The sequence below is a fragment of the Gorilla gorilla genome, chromosome 22, assembly GCF_029281585.2.
Source record: "Gorilla gorilla gorilla isolate KB3781 chromosome 22, NHGRI_mGorGor1-v2.1_pri, whole genome shotgun sequence".
Lineage (NCBI taxonomy): Eukaryota > Metazoa > Chordata > Mammalia > Primates > Hominidae > Gorilla > Gorilla gorilla.
Window position 1 is genome coordinate 27,997,033 of NC_073246.2, and position 27,181 is coordinate 28,024,213.

A 27,181-nucleotide genomic window follows, 5' to 3' on the forward strand; every position below is an offset into this window, starting at 1 on the left:
CCACATTACTTAGGCTGTTGTTTCCCTAAATGGTGCATAATGCAGTGTAGCACAACAAATACAAATATTTGGACAGTCTCCGTGTAATTATAATATTATCATAAAATCTTCTGACTTGATATTGAGATCTGAGAACATCTTTTTTATCCTTTATTATTTGTTGTACTGTTCTTTCACTTGGAGGTTTTTTTGTTTGTTTTTGTTTTTTTAAGAGACGGGGTCTCATTATGTTGCCCAGGCTGGTCTCTAACTGCTGGGCTCAAGCAGTCTTCCCACCTCGGCCTCCTACAGTGCTGGGATTATAGGCTTGAGCCACCACGCCCAGTGGAAGGAGAGCTTTTCAGAGATGAGGAGGCTTGAAGAGCAGGGGCAAAGGAAGTGATCAACAGATAGGATAAAATAGACCTGGGGTTCAAAGGATATTTGCTACAACAATTGGCACTAGGTAGTAAATAACAATCTTAATGTGGATTTCATCTTTCCATCAACTTCAATACAAATCATTCTGAATAGAATATGAAGCAGAAAAATCTGTGTAAAATGTTAAGTTCACTTCTGAAACATGACTGCAGTTTTGAGTGTCATACCAGGAGCAATAATGCCCATCCAAAGCCCTATCTGTTCTCAGTGAGCTTACATTCTAACGAAAATATATTTGGAATACTTCATAGAACAGGTAAGTAAGAACCAAAAGAAACAAATCATTAACAAAGCCTGGCCCATCAAATTAACAGACTCATGATCTACTTCCTAACTTGCACTGAATTGTTCAATCTCTGTGTGTTATTTCTTGGTGTAATAACTAAGTGAGTATAAAATACACAGTTCCTGGGGACAGATGACTTCTATATTTTTTTGAGTAGGAGTTCTGTATCTAGTATTTAAGTGCTGCTTATTTTCATCTAATTAAACTGCACTTTTTGATCAACCAGAAAAGAGTTGAGGCCTTATAAAGCATATAGGAACAAGGAATAAGGAGGAAAAAGGAAACTCTTGAATTATCAGATGTTTAAGAATCTAGTTTTCTACACTCTCTTCGTCAATTACCTTGTGAGTAAATTACATTGTAAGTAAATTCACCAGGTGAAATCTTCTTTCTAATGCCCAGTGTTTTCATTTTATGTCTCAAATTACACACATGAATGAACAGCAATCAGTATGCTCTTAGGACATTCATTTTTGACCATATATTACATAGATCTCCAGAATCTTCAGTAATTATCCTTACTTTGTAAGTTTGCTGTTGGATTTTCTTTGAAATATTCCTTTTAACCTTTATAAGAAGTCATCAGAATATACATCAATATTTGTCCACAATCTCCACAGACAATCTCTATATCCTTATTTACAACCCGCCTACTGATGAATACAGTTGCGGAAAACATCTAGATGTAAGATACAAGAGCAAAGAACTTGACTTCTGCAATGACTGGTCACATAAAAACAACAACTAGGAACACACTAATAACCAAGTTAGATTAAATATGGAGTATGGCAGTTTCCAGAGGAACAGAGCACGATACCACATAAAACTACTCAATTTTTTTAAATAAAAGGTTGAGGTAAATTTGAGGTTTGTGACAAAACAAACACTAAACATTAGTAATCCGACTGTTTCCTCCAGTTTGATGTAAGCAGAAAAAAAGCCTTCCCAATTCCAATTCCTCTACTATCACCAAATAAGAGGAGTAGTTATTGTAGAAAAGCCTTTTTTTTTTTAAGAAATTAACAAAATGCTGCAGCTTCACATTAGATTCTTTCTTCTAGAAAGTCTATGTGAAGAAACACACAAAGCCGCTGTTCATGAGAATCATCTATGCGATACGGTAAAATAAGAATTCCCGGATCCGCTACTATACGCATTTTTCATTCAGGAGTCCTGGAACTGGCCCAGGAATTTGTAATTTCAATATATACCCTGGGTAAATTCATTCTGAGGCAGGGAACTCAAAAATACTGCTCCTCTAGTGTCAGTGCACAGAATGTAACTGCAAGAGTCCAAAACACAGTACAACACAGAATGGCAATGTGCTGAAGAACAAGTCTGTGTATGTGACCTAACAGGAGCATCCTCTTTTTCCTCCCTCAAGACCAGGCCCCCAATCAACACCAGCCCCACGGCCGGCCGGCTCACCTAAGCAGCGGTAGGGAATCACAAAGTGGGGATGGGTCTTGCACTGCTTGCGGCCCCGCTTGCACCAGTTCTGGATGGTCACTGGTTGGTTGGCTTCTACCACATTGGTGATCTGCAGTTCAGGGTAGACCTGGGAGAGCGCACAAAAAGAATCAATTGTTACTTGACGCAGGGGCTGGCATTTACAAGCATCTAACAAGCCTCCACTGTAAGGTGGAGTGTCCCTTATCCAAAATGCTTGGGACCAGAAGTGCTTTCAAGGTCTCTGACTTTTTCCGATTTTAGAACATCTGCATTATATACTTACTGGTTGAGCATCTGAAATCCGGAAAGTCCAAAATCCAAAATACTCCAATGAGCATTTCCTTTGAGCATCATGTTGACATGCAAATAGTTTTGGGTTTTTGAGCATTTCGGACTCTGGATTTTTAAATTTGGGATACTCAACCTGTACCGCTATCCCCTAAGAGTCAAGCCTGCTCTACCTCTGACCAAGCTAAAGAAATTCAGTAGAAAGAAAAAGACGCAAATGACAAGCATCTAGCCATTCCATTCAAAATATTAATCAATGCAACTTTTAATTTATTGTACTCATTTAGACTTAAAATATTATTTTTCCAGGGGAGCTAAAATAGAAACAAGAGGGGGAAAGGAAGATTCTTACAAGCATGGGGTGATTTTTGATGTGAAATAAATTGGTGTAGGATAATAGTCTGTAATGTCCTAAACAAATGTTACAGTAGATATGCCTGGGGATATTATGTTTAGTAAAATTCAACCTCCCCCTATCTCTCACTAATCGGACAAACATTTTACAGGATATGACACATAGAAAGCTTTCTATATAAAAATCCTGCTCTTATTCCAAGTAATTTACATGAAAATAACTTATCGAAAAGTTATCAAGGGTGTCATTTGGATAAAAATAAACTCATAAATTCTCTTTGCTCCTATAACTAACTACAGCCCCTTGCTTTGATTACTGTTGTGAATACATCATGGTGTTTAACTGAGCACTTAGAATGAAATGTGAAACTCGATCAATTAAATCAATTTGTGAAATATCAAACCACTTCTATTTATTAATGAGTAGAGATTTGAAAGAAAAACATAAACATAAAAATCTATTTTGAAAATGTGCATTCCCTTGCATAAACCTTGCACTGCAACAGGGTGGTTGTTTTGCCAGATAAATAACAATGAATAGAGAAGTGACGGTATAAGCAAGGGAATGATTAGAATGCTGGGCCATGCAATCTCAAGTGGCAAAAGTGAGAACATGAGGGGAATTAGACACAGGTAAAAGGTGGTAGGACCAGTGGAGTTTGAGTCCACTGATCACACTCCAGGGGCTAACGAATGTATGGCGTACAGGACTGGAGAAAGTGAGGTGGTAATAAGTAGTACTTGGAGAGTCAAATAATTGAAATTAAAATTTTGGAGGAGTTGCAGTGATTGGTCATTGCAAGAAGTATAATATGACCATTGTAAGCAATGGGTGATGGAGAATGATGAAAACAAGGTCACTGGAGGGATGAGAATCATGAACTGACAAACTGGAATACTGGAAGGATCATTGCAACATTAGGATCACTTAAGAATCAGCAAATGAGCAGCTACACCGGATGACAGCAAGGCAGGAGCTAAAATCTTCAAAGTCTGAATGGTGAACATCGACGAGGGAGAAAGACGTCTGGAGATGACCAACAGGTGGAGGAGCAAAGTGATTTGTCTGAAAGCATGCACTTCAAGCTGAGGTGGGGGGGGGGGGGGGGGGCTTTTAGGGAAGAGAAAGGAAGAGTGGTTTGGAAACAGAAATGAAGAGGAAAAGAGGAAATGAAGAGGAAAAGAGGACATTCCCACTTCTAGGGGCAATGCTGTGAGGATTTTGAGAAAAGAACTTCGACCTGAGAAGGCTACAGGAGAAGTAGTGCCTTCCTTGGAGGGAGAACAAGGTTTCTGAGCAAGATAACATCCATGGGAAGTTAGATGATACACGGAATTTCGCTCATGATTGTCCATGACACAGAGGGCTTGGCAAATCTAAATTAATAATCCCTTATCTCTGAATAAAAGTAACTGAATCAGGCTGAATTTACTGCTTCCATTTTAATAAGGCAGTAGGAAAACTATGCATGGGCTTGATGTCAATTGAGAGTGACTCAATCTTTGTCTAAAAAGTTGATATTTTGTTCATCATGGAGTTTTTTCACAGTAATTTTGATTTTTAAAAATATTACATTAAAAATTCTTAATCTCAATTCCTGACTGCCTTGTTTACCTCACCTTAGTCCCAGACCCCAAAAAAATCAGTTAAAAAATAAGGTACTGTGAATGAATAAATAACACTGTGGGGTACACACCTAGACAATGGAATGTCATTCAACACTAAAAGGAAATGGGCTATGAACCCATGAAAAGACATGGAGGAACTTAACTAATATTGCTAAGTGAAAGAAGCCCATCTGAATAGGCTCCATACTATATGACATTCTTCCCACCATATAACATTCTGGAAAAGGCAAAACTATGGAGACTAAAAAGATCAGTGGTTGCCACGGGTTTGGGTGGTTGGGGGCAGGGGGAGGATGAACAGATAGAGCACAGAGGATTTTTAGGGCAGTGAAACTACTCTGTATGGTACTACAATGATGGACATATGTCATTATACATTTGTCCAAACCCAAAAAATGTATACCGCCAAGAGTGAACCCTCAGGGAAACTATGGACTTTGGGTGCTAATGATGTATCAATGTCGGTTCATCGATTGTAACAAATGTACCATTCTGTGGGGGGATGTTTATAATAGGAGACGCTAAGCATGTGTGCAGGTAGCAAGTATATGGGAAACCTCTGTACCTTCCTCTCAACTTTTCCGTGAATCTAAAACTGCTCTAAAAAAACCGTCTATTTTAAAAACAAAAATTTAAAAATAAGGTATCAATCAGTGTAGCAGCAGGGGATAAATTCGGTGGTAGAGGTATATGCTAAGAGAACACACAAAAAAACCTCTAAATCAGAATCCTGGGGTGGGTGCTGAGAGAGTTATTCTTGAAACCACTGCCACAGTAACCTAGCTCCAAAGGGATCCCGCTATTAATACTTCTCTTTACTTTACTTTGTTCTTAAGTATCTTAATATCTCAATGCAGGCACTTTAGATCACAGAAAATGCTCTAAAAATGCCACTAAAAATTTAATATTCCCATGGCTTTTTTCCCATATAATGAAAGGTGAAGTGGCTTTTTGTACAGGAATATAATTCTCCCACCGTCTTTACTTGTTTATTAGATCACAAAGCTGCAGCACTCATGAGTCATAAACTGTATGACACATGAGAGTCCACCCTGAGGGACATGACTTTATGTGCAGTAAAGTGTGAGTTACTGCATCTTTCTAAAGGGTTCTAGCTGCCACTTCACTGAAAGACAACCCTGCTGAGAATTTCCTCAGGAGTCGTCGGTTTTCTATAAACCCAGTAGCAGGCATATTCACATCATGGTTCCCTCTATACAACTTAAAACCAACGAATTGTTTGTAGGGTACAAACTGATTAACAGGAGAAAAGGATCTCTTTTTCATGTTGGTTGCATACCATCTTCAGATTCCTATGGTAATAGTTGGTGCAACAGGGCAGTAACTGATTAGGTTGACTATTTCCAAGTAGGTAGAATTGCAAATTGACAAATTAAAATCCATGAAGATGAGGCTTTTCCCTAAAGACTAGTACTAGAACTTTATACAGTGATCAGCCAAACACAGAATTTACTTCCAGTTCCCACTAGGAAATCTAGAACATGCGTGTTATTTCCTGTGCTTCAGCTTCTCTCTCTATAACACCAACAATGACAATTGTTAATATGCAGATGCATGTGGAGATTATAAAATTTGAACCAGGCCGGACACAGTGGCACACACCTGTCATCCCAGCACTTTGGAAGGCCGAGGCGGGCAGCTCACGAGGTCAAGAGATCAAGACCATCCTGGCCAACATGGTGAAACCCTGTCTCTACTAAAAATACAAAAATTAGCTGGGCGTCATGGCACACGCCTGTTAAGTCCCAGCTACTCGGGAGGCTGAGGCAGGAGAATCGCAGGAACCCAGGAGGCGGATGTTGCAGTGAGCTGAGATCACACCACTGCACTCCTGCCTGGTGACAGACCGAGACTCGGTCTCAAAAAAAAAAAAACAAATTGAACCACATAAAGCCCATGCATGGTTTTCCTACTGTCCTATTAAAATGAAAGCAGTAAATTCAACCTGATTCAGTTACTTTTATTCAGAGATAAGGGATTATTAATTTAGATTTTCCAAACATAATGCAATTTTGCTGTTCCAACATCAGGAGGTTTATTTAAGGGGGAGAACATTAGCAATCAAGGTAACAAAACTTCTTCTGAAGCAGAGCAAGACCCTTTTGATAAAGCAACTGCCACATGCACAACCAACTCCCAGCTCAGAAAGCAAACAACGAAACAAAACAAAAAAAGAAACAAACATGTTAAAATTTAAAATTCCAACAAAAATTCCCCATATCATCCCTAGGTTTATATTAAATAACCCCAGTAAACATCCAGAGAGGAAAAAAAGCCTTTTTATGTTTACATAGATATAAAAATATTTATATTTATATAAAATATAAATATATAGCTCCTTTATAAATATAGTTCATTTATATTTAAAGATATAAATATAAATATAGTTCAACATTTTAGACAAGAATAAAATTTAAATAATCAGAAATACAAATGTTCTCGTGGCTAGATTAAGTTCCTGATTTTTATCATAATTATAGTAGTCCTCCCTTATCTGTGGTTTTGCTTTCCATAGTTTCAGTCCAAAAATATTCAATGGAAAGCTCTATAAATAAATGAGTTTTATTGTTCTATTTATTTAATTAATTTATTTTTTTTTTGAGATGGACTCTCACTCTGTCGCCCAGGTTGGAGTGCAGTGGTGCAATCTCGGCTCACTGTAACCTCCATCTCCCAGGTTCAAGCGATTCTCCTGCCTCAGCCTCCTGAGTAGCTGGGACTACAGGCGCCCACTACCACGCCCGGCTAATTTTTGTATTTTTAGTAAAGACGGGGTTTCACCATGTTGGCCAGGATGCTCTTGATCCCTGACCTTGTGATCCACCCGCCTTGGCCTCCCAAAGTGTTGGGATTACAGGCGTGAGCCACCGTGCCTGGCCTATATTTAATTTTAAGAAAGAGATAGGGTCATCCTATGTTGCCCAGGCTGGTCTCAAACTCCTGGCCTCAAGAGATCCTCCTGTCTTGGCCTCCCAAAGTACCAGGATTACAGGTATGAGCCACCACGCCCAGCCAACAATAAGTTTTAAATTGTGCACCATTCTGAGCAGTGTGATGAAATCTCAAACCCACGCAGTCCAGAAAGTGAATCATCCCTTTGTCCAGTGTCTCCATGCTGTACATGCTACCTGCCATTAATCACTTCATCATAGCGCTTGTGTTCAAGTAACTCTTATTTGACTTAATAACGGCCCCAAAGTGCAAGAGTAGTGATGGTGGCGTACTGTCATAATTGCTCTATTTTATTATTAGTTGTTGTGAATTACTTACTGTGCCTAATTTGTAAATTCAACTTTATCACAGGTATGTACCTATAGGAAAAAAACAGTATATATTGGGTTTGGTACTATCTAAAGTTTCAGGCATTCACTGGGGGTCTTGGAAGGTATCCTCTCTGCAGATACAGGAGGACTACTGTAAGTATCGGTTCAATGTTTTAATATTTTCTTTGCAGCATCTCAAATCTTGCATAGGAAATAAAGATAAAAGTTTCTTAAGCTGCTTAATTTGCATGTGTTTTCCAAAACATACATGTATTGCTAATATGACAAGCGTTGCAAATAATTTGCTAATACAGCAAACATTAGCAAATCCTAACTCTCATACTCCCCTTCTTTTCTAAAATGTTTCTTATGTGAAACCCAATTCCAACTATTTCCTTGATTTTCCTTTTTAAAAAAGGACTCGAGATACTTATACTTAAAGCAGAAGCAAACCCAAGCCTCTGTCAGCTAGTAGAAAAATAAGCTGTCCTCAATTCCTACAAATTTTCCTAAATTATAGCCACACAGAGCATTTGCTGTATAAATACATACACTGTGTTCCAAACACACTCTTACCTAAGATCCCTTAGACTACACTTCAAATGCCTACGCCCATTAGGGTCCCCCCACATGGACAAACCTCCTCTGCACACAGTGAAATAATGCTGACCCCTCTTACGGAATGTTTTCTGGTATTTATCATCAGTGTGCCTCACATCGCCATTAAGTTCGTATCTGTACTGCCTGCCTGGTGAAAAGAAGCTTTCCTCAAGGGCAGAAAACATAACGTGGCATGTTATAGCCTCCCCGTGGAGCCCCACATCCATCATCTTTGGCTTTCAGACTATCAGGAGGCTGCTGACCCCCAACTCCTTTTATGTGGTGCTCCCACCTCTCAGCTCTCTGAAGGAGGACTCATTAGTGACTGTATTTCAACTCTGCAGCGCCATCCCTATAGCTTATTAGAGCCCAAGAAAACCAAACTGTACGTAGCATTCTCTCCCTCGAGGGCTTTCACGAACACACAAAGGCTGTCGCTAGATAAGGAAGAAACTTGACTGGAGGTGAGCATAAGTCTGAGCCACAGGTGGCGTGTCAACACCCATGGGTGCATGGTGGCTTGCGCCTATAGTCCCAGCTACTCGGGAGGCTGAGGTGGGAGGACAGCTTAAGCGAGGAGGTCGAGGCTGCAGTGAACGGTGATCACGTCACTGCACTCCAGTCTGGGCAACAGAGTGAGACCCCGCCTCAAAAAAAAAACAAAAACAGAACGTAACAAAAAAACAAAGAAAAGCCCCCAAAAAACCATGGGTGGACTCAAACTAGGCATCTGGAAGAAGCAGTTAGTCCAGGAAAGGAAAACAGGGAATACTCAGAGAGACAAGGGACAATGAGAAACAGACAAGACTGGATCTGGCAGAGACCGGATCTGACAGGGCCTGCCTGTGCCCTCTAACTCTTGTAAGTCTTGGGATGTGCATTTGGATTCTAGGAGATGCCTTGTCCCTTTCAATAAGCCCTATTTCTAAACATAAGTTACTTTAGTAGCTTTATGCTCCTTCCAATTGAACCAAAGCCAAGAAAAAGGCCCGGCTTGCATGCTAGTTCACTAATTCCCACCGCATGATCCCCTCAATCTCTGTGCGCAGACCATTCTATCCTACCACTGCATCCTCCACTTTCCTTGATCACTTTATCTGATCCCTGACCACTTTCTACCTCCTATTCTGCTGATGGGCTGTCTGTCCTATTAGAATATATAATCCTTGAAGGCAGGGACAATATGATTCATCTGGTGTTCCCTCAACAGTGGCAAACCCTGGGATAGCACAGTAAGTGTCTGATAAGCATGTAATTAATATTTCTGGTTAAGGTCAGAATCCATTCAATCAGGGACTTTCAGCATACATTAAAAGTTCCCTTTGGGTATTATAAACCTATCTCTTAAATAAGATATTCTAAATAGTTGTTGGATTATGGGCTTTTGAGGAAAGTAAGTATCTCAATGCCTTTCAATATTGTTCTTCCAAGTAGATATGACAGCTTATACAAATCATAGCATCTGCTATAAGCAGTAGATTACTGTAAATAAGCACTCAGCTGAGGAAGACATTTAGGAAGAGTGACAAGTTAAGCTCTCACTTGGGCTAATGGGGCCCATTCAGTTAGTACAGGAATCTGAAAAGCAGCTTACCTACCTGGTCATACAGCCATGTTTTATCATTGAAAGTGAATGTATCAGTACATGAAATAATTTTAAGAGCGCATAGGCCGGGCGCGGTGGCTCAGGCCTGTAATCCCAGCACTTTGGGAGGCCGAGACGGGTGGATCACAAGATCAGTGGATCGAGACCATCCTGGCTAACACGGTGAAACCCCGTCTCTACTAAAAAATACAAAAAATTAGCCGGGCATGGTGGCAGGCGCCTGTAGTCTCAGCTACTTGGGAGGCTGAGGCAGGAGAATGGCGTGAACCTGCGAGGCGGAGCTTGCAGTGAGCCGAGATCGCGCCACTGCACTCCAGCCTGGGCGACAGAGCCAGACTCTGTCTCAAAAAAAAAAAAAAAAAAAAAAAAAAGAGTGCATAAGAAATTCCAAATCCTAACAACCACGAAAGAGGGAGAATAGAAACAATCTTAGATCGTATTATATTAATATTTTTATATATATTATAATAATTATTATTAATATTAAAAGCTTATCATCGGTAGCCTAAGTAGTTTTGTCTACTGAAGAAATACCTTAAAACCTGGTCACCATCAGAATGTTTTGTACCACATTTTAAAAATCTGAAGTCTCTCTTCTATCTCTCCAAGTTGGAAATATATTGATCTCAGACAAGATGACATTTAAGTTGCTAAATACGTAAAGCAAGAAAAGACATTGATGATATTTAAGAAAGCCAAGAAGAGAAATGTATATATTTAAAAAAAACTTTGTAAAGCCATATGTTGTCAGAGTCCTACAGAAACTTTGTCTCTATTCCCAACATTAAGGGCAAATGGAAAACCTAAAAGTCCCTTTTGCAAACAGGCCACCTAAGACAGGTGATTAATGCCAAAAGTCCTAAAATGACCAAAGGTATTTCAAAAACACAAAATCAAACATGGCTAACAAAAGGCTGAAAACAAAGTTAATGAACAGAGTAAATGGAATTGGAAATTGCTACTAATTCCGAAAACAGTTTGCCTACTTTTCTACTTAGTCATTCAATTTTTAAAATTCACCTTTAGCCAAATTCTTATTTCTTTTTGAAAACGCTAAAAATTATGTGGTACTAATAAAATGTTTTAAATATATTAACAAAACATCAATGAGTAATATGTGATGCTTTAGCACATCTTAATTTACAGGTCACTGAAAGAGATGAGCTGAAACTCGCATGTGTTTTGCCAGGATTGCTGGAGAACCTGAATACTTAAGAAAAAAAACCTGCATTCCAGACTGACTCAGGAACAAGACTGACTAGATTTGATCATTACTGCAATTCAGTGACAGATAGATGGGAGGGTTCATTTTACTATTCTTTCTACTTGTACATATGCTTGTAATTTTGCATTTAAAGCACTGAAAATTTAAATAAATACATTTAGTCCAGAGGAAACAGCCAGGTTTCTAAATTTATAACTGCATGTGAAAAACGAAAAAAAAAACCCAGATCCAAATTGTGTCTGCATGACTGCAGCTAGCATATATGAATACATACATGAAAAAGAGAATCAAATGCTCTATACCAAATTGTTTCAGAGATAGCCTGTCTTGTATATTTTCATCTTCTCAAAGCTTTTCCATACCAGTCCCTTTTTCAAAGAACATATCCAAGAAGAAAGTAAGAAAAATGTGATAACTGAGGGTTTCCTAAGTACCAGACATCACTGCAAATGTTTTATGTGTAGCACATCATAATCCTGAGTTAGTAATTACTCCAATTTATTTAAGATGAAACTAGAACAACTAAAATCGATGCCATTTCTAAGCATTCAAAGAGTATATTAATTATAAATTTTAAACTACTCGGACTTAGGCATATAAACCAAGACAAAGCATGTCCTAGACAATATATACTTCTGTTTCTGGATTTCAATGACATTCTTTAAATTTTCCTAGAATACAAAGAAATATCACATCTTAAACTATTCTCAAGAAAAATTCTTTTAATAATGAGGAATACTGAAAATACAATCTCTAACTTAATTGAGAAAGAGAGCTGGAAAACGAAAACGTTCTCTGCTTGCAACTTAATGAGGCGCTGAGAGGCAGCATGCAGCTGATGAAACGCTACTGCAATAATGGGAGGTATCAGCGTGCTATGTTTCCAAATGATGGCCTCATGTAAAAGCAAAGGCGGTAAAATGCTGCAGGGCGTTAGAATATTTCCCAATAATCTGGCCAAACTCTGCTTCTGACATTCTATATAAATATATTGTTATATCCACACTTTCATACTCAGAGTTGGAAAATCCTGTCAAAGAACCTTGTTTGATAGATAAGCTATTCTAATTTCAAAGTGTTGAATGAAAAACAAATTGTGGGTGGGAGGGAAGAGATGGGAGAGAAATAAAAATAAATAGGACAGGACACAATTGTGAAAACACGAGCAGATGTGTACACATAGCCTAGATTTTCCTATTCTCTCTTTCGATGTAGGGCTAATTTTCTTATTTTAAAATAACCAAACTGGCTTCAACTTTTTAGCCCTAGAAGAAATCCTACGGTCAGTAAAGCAATCCTTACATTTATACAGACCAGAAATGCATAAAATATATCCACATATAGACAGCCTGATCCCTCTATTCAAAAACTGTCTCACTCAATATGAATTTGAGATCTTTCAAATTCCAAAACCACAACGTATACGTGCCTATGATTTGTCAATTTTCAGCCTACAAGGGTGAAGGGTGCCCAGAGCAAAGTAATAATGGTCAAGAATGTACCAGACCTTCTACCATAGGATAATGTATATAGTATACCTTCCAACTCGGTAAGATTAAAAAGACTACCTCTGTTGTTTGCTTTTTATTTAATTTTAATTTCATACAACTGTAGAATGGAAAAAGAAAGGTTGAGCAACAATTCTTGTCTGGGAATCCCATGTTCAGTTATGTATTTTAGAGGAGAAAGTTGGGCAAAGGAAATGGTTTTGCTCAACTCATCTAACAGGCAGTTTCTGCTTTGTGCAGGCACTGCTGTGCTTTGTTTGCTGATCCTGTTAATCTATAGATTAAGCAACTGTTCATTTAAAGCCAGAAGGTTAAAGAGGCAGAGAACAGATAATGTTAAATGGTGGAAAAGAAAACAGGAAAAAGAGAAAATACCCATAAACCAATAAAAGAGATGATAAAGCCACGTTCACCTAACTTTCCCAATTGGAAATCTCTGCCTGCATTTGAGGCTTAACCTGTTCAAAGTTCCCTCCAGAGACCTACCCCGCAGTGTAAGTTACCAGAGACATTAACACCTTCAAGAAGCCCCTAGACCCTAGCCCCTAGCTCCAAGAAGTGCACTGCATGTTATTAAAGGAATAGAGAGGCTGGAAGAGCCTGTTTCAAGTTATCTCTCTCTTTTTTTCCTTTTTTTTTTTTTGGCGGGGGGGATGGAGTCTCACTCTGTCGCCAGGCTGGAGTGCAGTGGCGTGATCTCAGCCCACTGCAACCTCGGCCTCCGAGTTCAGTCTCCTGCCTCAGTCTCCCGAGTAGCTGGGACTACAGGCGTGCGCCACCATGCCCATCTAATTTTTGTATTTTTAGTAGAGACGGGGTTTCACCATGTTGGCTAGGATGGTCTTGATCTCTTGATCTCGTCACCAGCCCGACTCGGCCTCCCAATGTGCTGGGATTACAGGTGTGAGCCATGGCACCCAGCCCAAGTTCTCTCTTTAAAAGAGGAAGAATAGTATGGGGACTCATCCAATTTCTGGTTTAACTGACAATATGTAACTTTTACAACACTTGCCTGTGTGTTTCTATCATAAAGTGAGGATATGGTTTAAGACTGTGAGGACACAGTCTAAGACTGAACAGGCAGCCTTCCTGGACTGCTCGGGTGACAAAGAGCAATGATGCCCTTAATACAGCACCTCAGGATATCATGAATGATGGGGATGGACAGGATGATCTCCCACAACGCTTTTCACACTATTATTTTGTAATTTGAATTCCTTCTCTCCCCAATCTAATCTACTCTTGGAAACAATCTAATTTTTCTAAAAGTGTCTTGACCAGAAAGCATTCATGCTAAAAATCTGCCATAGCTTCCACCTATCTCCAGAATAAGACCCTCCAATTTGCAACCTCATTCTACCTTTGCAATTTTCTAAATTTTCTTCACAATTTAATTGTATTAATAGATTTATAAGGTCCTTATGGGCCAAGAATGGTATCCCGCCACTCAGCAACACCTGACACAAAAACCTAACAGTGCCCAATAAATATAGACTAAATTTGCCTGTATTAAATTTGGGAAGAAATAAATTCTTGAGATGTAGAATTGAAGCACACTTCCTTTATTCTTCTGGAATCCCAAAGCCTTTGGTTTAAATAAAACTATGTGGTTTTTTTTTTTTTGAGACGGAGTCTCGCTCTGTCGCCCAGACTGGAGTGCAGTGGCGCGATCTCGGCTCACTGCAAGCTCCACCTCCTGGGTTCACGCCATTCTCCTGCCTCAGCCTCCCAAGTAGCTGGGACTACAGGTGCCCGCCACCACGCCCGGCAAATATTTTTGTATTTTTAGTAGAGACAGGGTTTCACCGTGTTAGCCAGGATGGTCTCGATCTCCTGACCTCGTGATCTGCCCGCCTCGGCCTCCCAAAGTGCTGGGATGACAGGCGTGAGCTACCGCACCCAGCCAAAACTATGTTTTTTAAAAAATTTCATTTCATCCCAAAGAAACAGGACAATAAAATCTAACAATTCTAACTTTTAGCCCCTGGTTTTAGAATATGTTTCAAGGGGAATATTATATTTGTTTTGTTCTATTTATATTTATAAATTCCTCAGGCCAAAATTTTGGTACTATAATAGTTTATTAAAGCAAGTGGCCACTTTATGCTGTTAAATGATGAATAACTGTCAAGCACAGTGGTTCGCACCTGTAATTCCAGCACTTTGGGAGGCCAAGACAGGTGGATCACCTGAGGTCAGGAGTTCGAGACCAGCCTGGCCAACATGGTGAAACCCCATCTCTAGTAAAAATACAAAAATTATCTGAGAATGGTGTGGGCACCTGTAATCTCAGCTACTTGGGAGGCTGAGGCACAAGAATCACTTGAGCCCAGGATGCAAAGATTGCAGTGAGCCAAGACTGCACCACTGCACTCCAGCCTGGTTGATGGAGTGGGACTCTGTCTCAAAAAAATAAAAAAAAAAAAAAAGATGAATAATTGACGTAGTTGTATTCGAGTTGTTTCCACAATGCTATGAGAGATACTTTTTGCTTCTAGTATAAATAACAGAGGAAAAGCACTGTTTTCTATCAAAGAATGCCAAAAGAAAATAACAACTCAACAGTCTACTGTGGTCATCTATGATTCACACAAACTACCCTAAACACTAAACAAAAAGAACAATATAAGGATTTTGCATGCTTAATGTGTTCGGAAGCATACTTTGTCATATTACAACCAAATATTTTAAGTCATACTATGGATTTATGACTTTACTATTGAGTTATCATGGCCTTTGCATTTGAAGCGGATAAAAACAAACTGAAGGCAAATCTGGACTATGCGCCAACATTCCGCCAACTATTGCCTAAACATGTCTTTAGAATTCTGTCGATGGAAGGCTGGGCGTGGTGGCTCATGCCTGTAATCCCAGCACTTTGGGAGGCCGAGGCAGGTAAATCACTAGAGTTCAAGACCAGCCTAGCCAACATGGTGAAACCCCATCTCTACCAAAATACAAAAATTAGCCACATGTGGTGGCGTGCACCTGTAATCCCAGCTACTCAGGAGGCTGAGGCATGAGAATCACTTGAACCCAGGAGGCAGAGGTTGCAGTGGGCTGACATCATGCCACTGCACTCCAGCCTGGGCAACGGAGTGAGATCCTGTCAAAAAAAAGAAAAAGAAAAAAAAGAATTCTATCAATGGATAGAAATGGTCTCTGCAAAAGGAAAGTATAGGCTCCATTTTATGGGAAGCTCTCTCAGCATAAGCTGGATACAGAACTCCTGCCCATACCGCTCCAATCTCTGTGCCAGAAACTGCCATCCACAAGCATTTACCTAATGACAACTAGCGTGCTCTAGGTCAGAGCTAAGTGTTGGATAAAATCCACTGTAAGGCATGATCCCTAGAAATGTTAATTCTCACAACACTTTGGGTCTGTAGGGCTTTTGCCTACAGAAGCCACAGTAGGTCTTTGTCTTAGCTCAAAATGCTGCCTTACTGTGAATGGCTTAAACAACAAAAATGTCTTTTGTCACAGCTCTGGAAGCTGGAAGTCCAAAACCAAGGTGCCAGCATGACCGAGTTCTGGTGAGGCCGCTCTTCCTTGCTTGCAGACAGCCACCTCCTCGCTGTGTCCTCATGTGACTTCTTCGTTAGAGCAGAGAGAAAAAGGCAAGCTCTTCGGTATCTTTTCTTATAAGGGCACTAGTTCCATCACGGGGGCACATACTCATGACCTCATCTAACAATTATCACCTCCCAAAGGTATCATCTCCGAATACCATCATGCCTGGGGTTAGGGTTTCAATATCTAAATTTTGGGGGAACACAAACATTCATCCCATAACAGTCCTCAATACATACTTGAAAAAAAAGGGGAAAAAAATCTCAAATGGTGCTAATACAAAATATTTTTTAAATGCATTGAAAGGCAGGTATTTGACCAATGACTAGGCAGAAGCAAAACTATTATGATTGGGAAAGAGGAAAGAATACATAAGCACAAAGAATCTGGAAGACTTGGGATTAAACAAAGACTCAATTTAAACCATAAGATCCAAGTTATCTTCTCAATCAAACTTTACAAGGGTTTATAACCAAGAGCAAAAATAAAAGACTGTGTTTTTACTTTTTCTCTTGCACCTTGCTCTTGACCAAAACCTGGATCAAAGAATCAAGGGCAAAAAAAAAAACACTATGAATGATAACAACAAAACAACCCAGTAACACAAAATACAAATTCAGAGAAGCATGAGACTATGAAAGGAGCAGAGTAGATAATTCACAGTCAAAGTTATGTATTTATCATCATGTTAAGCTATGCACCAACATGTATAATGCAAAGCAATCCTTTGGAAAAACAAATTAAACAATGAGTTAAACTGGTGAGCAAAAAGTCAAAATGACGTGACAGTGATGAGTTCTGTTGGTTTTGTTCTATCCTAGGACCAGACTGTTAACAGCCACCTCAGACTTAGCCAGCTAGCTATCTCTAAAATATTTTGGTCATGAGAGACACCAAGTGAGAACGCAAAGTAAAAAATTCATCCACCACTATTGGGAGAAAAAAAAAATCATTAAATGAGTAGCTCTGTCAATGGTAACTAATGGTTTCCATGCATTTTTTTCAAAAAAAAAAAAAAAGAAGAAGAATAATTTGCCCAATGACAGATACCAGAATACCGTGAATTTTCATGGTGCTGAATCAAACACCCATCAACCAGGAATTCTATACCTAATGAAGCAATTGTTCAATAATAAGAAAAGCATTGTTCAACAATAAGAATTAAGATGAAAGTCATCTAACAAAACGGAATCAAAATATTAATGTAATACAGGGTTTGAGATGATCTGATGAAAAGACTAGCTGTAAACAATGAGTCCAGTTAAAGACAGACCCTATGAATGAGAATTATGGCAACAGAGGAGATGGTAAGATTATAACTTTGAAAATATAAAAATAATACAACTTATAAAACCTGTGAGAAGGAAACGTGGTAACATTGTGAGAGTATTCTTTTCCTTGCCGTTCCTAGCAATGAATCCATCAATACGGTTTAAAAAATAAAAACATGAAGTTAAAAAAAGAAAGGCAAAACGAACACTTTCCAACACACGCACGAAAATCCAAGCCTACAAATGAGAACTATTCATTATTTCTAATTATAAAAGAAAAACACCAGAATAGCTACAATGTGGAAAGTGGCAGGAAGATCCTGAAATATCTATAAAGAATGTTCTAGAGAATTCAAGATGCACAATTTGAAAGAAAATGTCAACACTGTCTAAAACTTCTGAGTGAACTTCTCTCCCTGCCACCTGCTCAATACTACCCAAAAAGCCACTTAAAATCCTAATGCACGATGCACTCCCTCACCTCGCCCTGTCCAGCCTACAAGCCTTTTCTAATCCATACCCACTGTGTTGCAGCACTGGGGTCATTCTTCTATTTTGCCCATGCCATTCTTCATCCCTCTTCTGGCAGCAGCTCCTCTCCCCACATCACACGGCCACACCCACAAGGCCAAGATGGGCTAGTCCTGATACTGAGTCCCTGCAGATATGGTGGTGGCTCCAAGGGCAGATGTGTAACTCAAAGCAGTGCCAACCAGAAGCACTCCCTGATAATGCCCATGGGCAGAACAAAGTTGGGATGCCAAACTAGGACTAACACTACCAGAGGTCTTGGCTACCAACATCCCTGGTCTCCTTGAGGACACCCATGTTAGCAGGAGAAAAGGAGTAAACACACAGCAGGAAGGTAAGCAGAAACAAAAGAGACCCTAATGGGGAAATTCTAGGCAGTACTGACTCTCGGTTCCAGCACCTAGGGATCTCATTTCTGTGTACATTTTTAAGAAATTGGGTAAGCATCCCCCACACTAAGATCCTTCCCATCAGTGGGAGAAAATATTCTCCATATATAAAATACAAATTGTTTAGGGGGTTTTTATCACCTGGCAAAAGAAACTGCCTAATTAACCCACCCTATCTCCCCATTCTTCCTCAGAAAAGGAGATGTTCCCTCCCCTTTCCAAGACCCAGCCAATCACATATCCACTGGATCTCCTTTCTGCCTAGTTCTTACAGAACTGAATACTATAGTTATAGCTTACTGTAACCTTGTACTCTTGGGCTCAAGCGATCCTCTCACTCAAAGCGCTGGGACTACAGGTCTGAGCCATGGAGCTCGGCCAAAACCTAGTTCTTAGAGATACCTGCGACTAGTGCTTAGGATGGGTATCAGTCCTTCCCACAGTTTAGTTTAAGCTTCCTTCGGCCCAAATTCCTTCCATTCAGAAAGCAAAATCACAAAGCCTTTCCTTTTGTCTTCAATGACCTCAAAGCTTTTTGCCTCTAGGTCTTTCCTCCAGGAGTCCACAGCTGACTCACCATTGACCCACGTTGTTTTTCCTGCAATGGACTGCAACGTAACTTCTCCCCATGCTATTCCACAGGGTCAACAATGACCTTCTATTTGCCAGATCCTAACAACGTTTTGTCACACACACATACAAATGTCCAAAAACAAGATATGAGCAAAAGAGATTGCTGGGTGTCCTAGCATTGAAATGCAGGTGTTGTCTTGCAGACCCCGAGGGTGGTGGGGAAAGGATTATCTGATTCTACAGCATGTTCCTCCAGTTGACTTGCTACTAAATAAGCTATTTTATGACTTACACCCTTAAAATTCTTACACCCTTATTACTTACATCCTTACAAGCTATTCCGCACCCTTAGAGCTTTGTAAAGATGGATACTGCAGACACCTTATAGCAATGCAAGTGTTCCTGTACCATGGAAATAATTTGATGATATTCCAGATAATTCCAGATGATTCCTGTTCATAGCCATGCAACTCAAGTGTGCTGGGGAAGGAATTTTAAATCTCTCCAAGTCAAAATGAACCATTTTTCACAGATGTGAAAACTGAATTTTATTCAGTTCATCTCATTAATGAATTGAATATTTGACATGTGTTCAGTCTGCATGACAGACATGATTTTACCATGTCAAAAACTACACTTCAACTGCTTTCCGTTTGCATCATGCTTGCACTCTTATCTTTCCCCTCATTTAGAAATTTACATGGCTTGACTTCCAGCATGTGACACCTCCTACTTCCTATCCTATCTCTCTGGCCACTGCTCATCTCCCTCATGGGGAATCGTCTCTCTTTGTTTGCCTTCAATGCTGCAATTCCCCAAGGTGCTTTCCTTCGGTTCTTCTCCACAGGTGTCACTGAGTGGGTAAAATGAATGCAAGTACTTAGCATAGTAGCTGACCCTTTGTGACCCTTTGTGAATGCTCAATACTGATGGTATTAGTGTCACTGTCACCATGTAGTTTTTAGATTGCTAAAATTATGATTTTACAAGCTTTTCTCCCCCTTTAAAGAATAGGCCCTGTGTTCTGTTCATCAGTGCACCCTTAGTATCCAAAGACATTATGTCTGAGGAGGAAGAGAGCACCACAGGGTTCTAGAAAGGCATATAATCATCTTACATCCAAATGTATTTAATGAAAGATGTATTTAAAAGGACCCCAAACAAGCCTTGTTCCCTGACTTGCAACATGCAGTGAAGTTCTGGTTGAAGGTATGGGGGGACTCATTTCTACCTCCCTCTCCCACTTGCCAGATCATGGCATCGAAGACCCTTACAGCTCAGAGTCACTGGTGGCTCGGGATAGCACAGAGAACAGCACTGTTCCACAGAAACAGAATGCAACTGCCTATGGAACCTCAATTTCCTCGCTGCCACGTGAAACGTCAAAAGAAACAAGTGAAATCAATTTTAATCACATAGTTACAACTCAGTAACATGATGTATTTAACTACATATTCAAAACATAACTATTTCAATGTTAAATCTATATAAAAATGAATGTGATCATTTTACAGGTTTTCTCACATTATATCTTTGAGATATGGTATCTATCTTACACTTATAGCACACATCAGTTTCCACTAGCCACATTTCAAGTGCCAAACAACCACACGGGGCCAGTGGCTACAGTACTGGACAGCACACGGCTAGAGGCTGCAGCATGGCAGTCTCTGGGAGAACGAAGATATATGGTAGGGGACATAGCGATAAAGCAAGAAGGTGATTTGTTTAAATGCAAATCTACAATCACTCTTCTTCTCTAAAAAAATAAAGTCTAGGCCGGGTGCGGTGGCTCACGCCTGTAATCCCAGCACTCTGGGAGGCTGAAGAGGGTAGATCGCAAGGTCAGGAGTTCGAGACCAGCCTGGCCAACATGGTGAAACCCTGTCTCTACTAAAAATAAAAAAAATCCCGGCGTGGTGGCAGGCGCCTATAATCCCAGCTACTCGGGAGGCTGAGGCAGGAGAATTTTGAACCCAGGAGGCAGAGGTTGCAGTGAGCCGAGATTGTGCCACTGCACTGCAGCCTGGGCAACAAGAGCAAGACTCTGTCTCAAAAACAAAATAAAAAAAAAAGAAAAAAATAAATAGATAAAAAATAAAGTCTAGTGACTTCCTGTTGCTACAAAATAAAGCCCAAATCCATTAAAATGGCTCACAAGGTATGATGTTTTGGCCCTTTCTGACTTATGGCGCCTAATGTTGAAGAATCTGGCTGGTGTATATCATCCGACAAGACTTCCATAGGTGGGTGGTAGGCAGAGGACAGATAATACCAGAATTTTAAGAGGAAGGTGACAGCAAAGGGCTAATTCTCCCCACTCATGGTGGCCACCAACAATCTGGTAAAGTCCAGAACTGGGAAGAACCACTCTGTGCTTAACCCTTTGATACAGTTTGGCTCTGTGTCCCTACCCAAATCTCATGTCGAACTGTAATTCCCAGTGTTGGAGGTGGGGTCTGGTGGGAAGGGATTGGATCATGGGGGTGGTTTCAATGTTTAAGCACCATCCCTCGAGTGCTGTCCCGTGACAGTGTTCTCATGAGATCCGGGTGTTTGAAAGTGTGTAGCACCTCTCCCTTCACACTCTTTCTCTTTCTTGCTCTGGCCGTGTGAACATGTGTCTTCTTCCCCTTCACCTCCTGCCATAATTCTAAGTTTCCTGAGGCCTCCCCAGCCATGCTTCCCATACAGCCTTTGGAACCGTGAACCAATTAAACCTCTTTTCTTTATAAATTACCCAGTCTCAGGTAGTTTATTACAGCAATGTGAGAACAGACTAATACACCCTGGGACAAACAACAGGCTAAGACAGAAAGTAAAGCTACCCAGGCATTAGTAGGATCTCTAAGTGAAACGGGAAAAGAGGGGTGTTCCTGGGGCCAAGAAGAGTAATTTTTGTATGGCCACCATACAAATGTGAAAACATCTGGTTATTCATACGTGAAACTAAGGGAAGAAAAACTTAGATGCAAACTATGACACATGTATCAAAATAGTCGATTCACCAGAAAAGGACAATTTGGTCAATGTCATAAACTAAATTTTAATTCTAGCCTTTAAAAAAATGTTTGTTTGACACTCAGAATACATAGTCTGTATGCATATATCAAAAAAAGGTATCAAAAACATATAAGTATGCACAGAGTTCTGATTTATAAAATTTATAACTTATCTACACAATTGTACTACAAGAACTCTTCAGCAGAATATGAATATTATTTCTAACATTGATACTTTATAAAAGTCACACCCAGGCAAAAGCTGATTTATTATCAATCCATACTTAGTAAATCAGCACACAGAATGTTCTTGTAAAAATACATATAATGGACCATACGCGGTAGCTCATGGCTATAATCCCAGCACTTTGGGAGGCCGAGGTGGGTGGATCACAATGTCAGTAGTTCAAGACCAGCCTGGCCAATATGGTGAAACCCTGTCTCTACTAAAAATACAAAAAAATTTAGCTGGGCGTGGTGGCGGGTACCTATATTCCCATCTACTCAGGAGGCTGAGGCAGGAGAATCATTTATACCCGGGAGGTGGAGGTTGCAGTAAGCTGAGATTGCACCACTGCACTCCATCCTGGGCGACAGAGCAAGACGTCATCTCAAAAAAAAAAAAAAAATACATATAATGAACTTAAGTATTAGTGATTTCCACTATTCATCATTTCACATCACGGTTCATACTCCTTTCAAGATAAAAATTACTTAATATGTAATATATTGTGATAATGTAGATGCTTTTTGCTTCTCAAAACACCAATTAGTAATCAGAGCTTGTCCTTTCTTAAACAGAGTGCTATCAAAACAAATTAAACCTTTTAATAATAATAATTTTAGTATTTACAATTTAAAATAAAAGGATCTCAATAGAATAGTAATATTAATTAAACAACAAACATTCATTATCCAAGTAGGCTAAAGAAAAATTTCTAGTACAAAAAGGATTACAACAAAAGAAAATGTTGCCAGGCTATCTGCTGTTTATAATGAGTGTCAAGAATTCTGCTTTGCCAACAAGCATAAGACTAATTACTTCCAATGTTCTTAAGATGCAGTCACATGTGGAGATAACTATCTAAGAAGTGTGAGATAAAATGCCTGGAACTCCAGCTATTTTAAATTGAATAAGAAAGGAGCACCCTGTACAGTAACAGCAAAAAGACTACAAAGAATTAAACAAAAATGAAGATCTCCACGAAATGAGAAAGGATGATTTCCACGATATAAAGTTAAGTTAAAAAAAAAAAAAAAAAAAAGCAAAGTGCAGAACAGTGAACTTTGTACTTTTTTTGTACAAGAAGGAAAAATATGTATTTTCTTTTGCCAAAAAAATAAATCAGGAACAATGAAAATGTTTATCAATAGAGAATGAGTGAAAAGTGAGCTTTCCGAGTATATTTCATAGAACTAACACGACAGTCAAAAAGTAAAATTAATAAGGGAGGAAAAAACTAAACTGTAATAGAATACAAACATATATAAATGAACTAAAATATATATCAAGCTGGTAACAGAAAAAAATTAATTCTAGCACTTTTAACCAAAAGACCTTGACTGTAGAGCCGTGGTGAGATATATACTGAAGATGAAAGGAGTGTGGAGGGCTGAGCATGGTGGCTCATACCCGTAATCTCAGCACTTTGGGAGGTCCAGCCAGAGGATCGCTTGAGCCCAGGAGTTTCAGACAGCCTGGCCAACACAAGGAGACCCCATCTCTACTAAAAATTAAAAAAAATCAGTCAGGCCTGGTGGCATGTGCCTATAGTCCAGCTACTCGGGAGGCTGAGGTGGGAGGATTGCTTGAGCCCAGTAGGTCAAGGCTACAGTAAGCCATAATCTTGTCACTGCACTCCAACCTGGGTGACAGAGTGAGGAAAAAAAAAGTGCTGTGACATCTTAAACTACTGTTTAGTGATGGTGATAATACGACATCATAATTTTAAAAACATTTATATGTATATCATAGGGTAATGCAAATAAATATATTAATGGTATGGTGAATCATTAGGAACCAAGATTTTTACTGTAGGGTTAAAATGCTGATGCAAAATATAAGAAGTTAAATTTTTTGAAAACAAATGCATGTGATCCAATGTGACATTGCTAGCCACCGGACAGGACTTACTTCTTGGCAATACTGCAGGATGCCTTCCTTGGTATCAATGCAAGTTTTGGTCCCTGATGGATCTGAATCCCACTTCCCATTCTGGACATTCATGTGCATGTTCAGTCTGCCACAGAACATGGCAATCTGGGGTTCAGCCAGCAGGCCAGCATTGCCATCAGTGGGTACCTGAAAGAAGAAGCTTCAGTTAGTTATAGTATCCATAGCTCCAAGGCAGAGGCTTGGAGGAAGAACAGGGATAACTATCAAAAAGAGTTCTATTCTTGCTCATTCTCAATTAGGAATCAGCCCGGTCTTCAACACTCCTTTAGATTAAGTGTTATGTATGCTACAGATGTTCTTAGCCACCTATAAGGCAATGCTTTCTTTTATACTAAAACAGAGAAGGAAATTACCAATACCAAAAGAAATTTATTCATGAAAAATTTATACATTTTCCCATATGAGATTTTGTGGTACCTGCTGAAAGGTTCTGACAACAAAATAACATGTTTTCCTATACTAAATATAATCACTGTGGAGGCTACCGCATTCTCATAATAAACTCCACTGACTCACACAGAGCATGATGCCTGCCAGGCCCTGCCTGATGACCAAGCCTGAAAATAATATTTGTGCCACCTCTCAGCACTGAGAGCAAGCATGGCGTTGGTAGTTAGCAAGTGACTGTATTATGATTTTGAACAGAAAAATTCACTGTAGAATTCACCATCCACAAATATAACTGAGTATGTTGGCGATCCCTCCTGGTTTCCCCCAGAATATTCTCTGGTTATCACTCTCAACTCTTAAAAAGTCTGTTGAAAGTGCTGGTGTCTCCTCTCCCAACCATCTGCAAGGAGCCAACATTTTCTCATTTGGAGCTCTACACAGTGCCTGCTGGGTAGTAAGTAAGGGGTCCTAGCTATTACCATTGCAGGCAATAGACCACTTCACAAAATAACTTCATGAAAAAGGGTGCCTTCTGTATTTTCAAACTCTTCTGTGTACAGGCATTACCTTTACAAAAATATTTTTAAAAGAGAAAATGGAAGTCCTGAAATATCTGTACTATGTCACTTAACAGGTTCTGGTATCTCAAAAAGAAAAAAAAATTCAGCAAGAAATGAAAAATATATCCACAGGAGTAAAGGTGTTATTAAACCAATCAATTAGAAGGCCTATTAATCATGATAGGCCCTCCCTTGTCAAATCCAGCTGCTGGGGAAATGTGAGACACCCATGCCAAGAAGAATTAACTTCCAGCAGAAGCCATTCGTTCACACACTCAAGAACTGGGTGATTCCACGATAACTTATATCATTCCTAAAAACTGTCCACAGGAGGAAAAACACCAACTAAAATCGCACTGAGAAATTTTCAGTTAAAGAAATGAAACAGTTTCCAAACATTTCTTCCCACATAAATGTAAAATAGGATACCTCTGGCCATTTTAGTCATTTTTACACATACTTCGTCAAAACCCAACAGAGGACTTAGGTCCTTAAAACAAAAAAACATAACAGGTCTTAGATTGAACCAAGTCATGAGTGCAAAAGCTGCTGGCAAAATCTCTAGAGCCATGTTTTCAAGTAACTTTTCCAATATTTAACGAAATTCTGCCTTTACATTGCCAGATGGTTAAGTCAAAGCAGCCGATGCCAAAATATCCAGATCATCTGCAGAAATAGCTAGAACCCCTCAACTCCATCTGAGCCCCCTGCCACTTCCTGTGACTTCCATGAAACTGGGGGGTCTCATTCTCTGACAGATGCAAAGCATCAGGCTAAGTAGAATGCTCTATAAATTTAAATTTCACAGCTTTCCTGAGGGATTAAGAGGAAATTCATTGTCTTGATCTTAGAAATCGAAATGCAAATGTTGTCAATCTTACTGAAATAAGTAGTATAGATAATAACACTGCAAAAACATTAAAGAAAGTCAAATAATAATCAGATACCTGTGGATAAGGCCCTACATCAGATGCTATGGAGGGCCCTGACCATAAGGAATGTACAATCCACTAATGGAATTGCCATTGTTCCCACAGTACTTTATTCTGTTCACCTTCCGAATTCATTCCTGTCCCAAAGATTTCCAGTCTTGGCAGCATGTTGGTAACTGTACGGAGACACTAATGAGCCTTTACCATAGCTGGTAAATATTCTGTTGCATCAATCTCCTCCTCTGCCTCAAACTCTCTCTGTACTTTTGTTTATCCACAATCTGTTCATTACAATGTCTAAGGAAAGCGTTCTACCTTCTTGTCAATACAAATGCACTTGATTCCATTTCCTCCCCGCAAGGAGAGGAAATTGACAATTTCTCTCCCCAGGGTAGCCAGCCTCCAAGAAGGCCCCCAATAGTCCCTGCCTCCTGCTATTCATGGACCCTGGGAAACTCCACAATGTATCAGGGTCTGTCTGTGCAACAAATGGAGTACAGCAGAAGTGATAATGGTGTAACTTCCGAGCATGTATATATTAGACTTAAAGATGCTGCAACTCTTTTAAAAACAAACCCTTTGCTACCAGAAAGGTCACTGAAGGGCATGATGATGTGTAACATCCAAAACAAGGTCATGAAGGGCATCGCAATTCTTCATTGCTCTCTGGGATCACTCACTGTGAGGAAGGTCATCAGCTGCCATGTTCTGAGACATTTGGTGCTAAAACCAGGAAAGTTTTTGGCAAAATACACTGGATCACCCTACCTGACAAACCAAGTAAATGCTTCTTCATTTTTTTTTTCTTCTTTTGACTTAACTTCCTTTGATTTCTTATATTTTTCACTTTGTCATCCTCCCTGCTTCTTGACTTTACAGCTATTTTAATGTCATCTTGTTGGCATATGTATGCTGACTATCAAAAAGTGGTAATTTTTTGAACATTTTTTTCAAATAAATTTATTATGACCCTATAATTGTCTCATGTTCTTGCCATTTTTTAATGCCATCTGTTGGCATATGTGTGTATGTTGACTACCAAAAAGTGGTAATTTTTAAAACATTTTTTTCAAATAACTTGATTACGGCCCTCTAACTGTCTCATGTTGTCTTCATTTTAACAATGAGAGTT

At 39.5% G+C, this 27,181-nt stretch overlaps 1 protein-coding gene across 6 annotated transcripts in view; it reads right to left on the reverse strand.

Annotated features, from left to right (window-relative positions):
* APP (amyloid beta precursor protein) overlaps positions 1-27,181 on the reverse strand; it is a 284,040-nt gene that overhangs the window by 201,085 nt on the left and 55,774 nt on the right. For all 6 annotated transcript variants that reach the window (XM_004062633.5, XM_004062636.5, XM_004062637.5 and 3 more), the window contains exons 2-3: positions 24,126-24,293; positions 2,135-2,264 (exon numbers count right to left, since the gene is read on the reverse strand). In XM_004062633.5, coding sequence (XP_004062681.1) covers positions 2,135-2,264; positions 24,126-24,293 — 298 coding nt within the window. The remainder of the gene's footprint in view (positions 1-2,134; positions 2,265-24,125; positions 24,294-27,181) is intronic.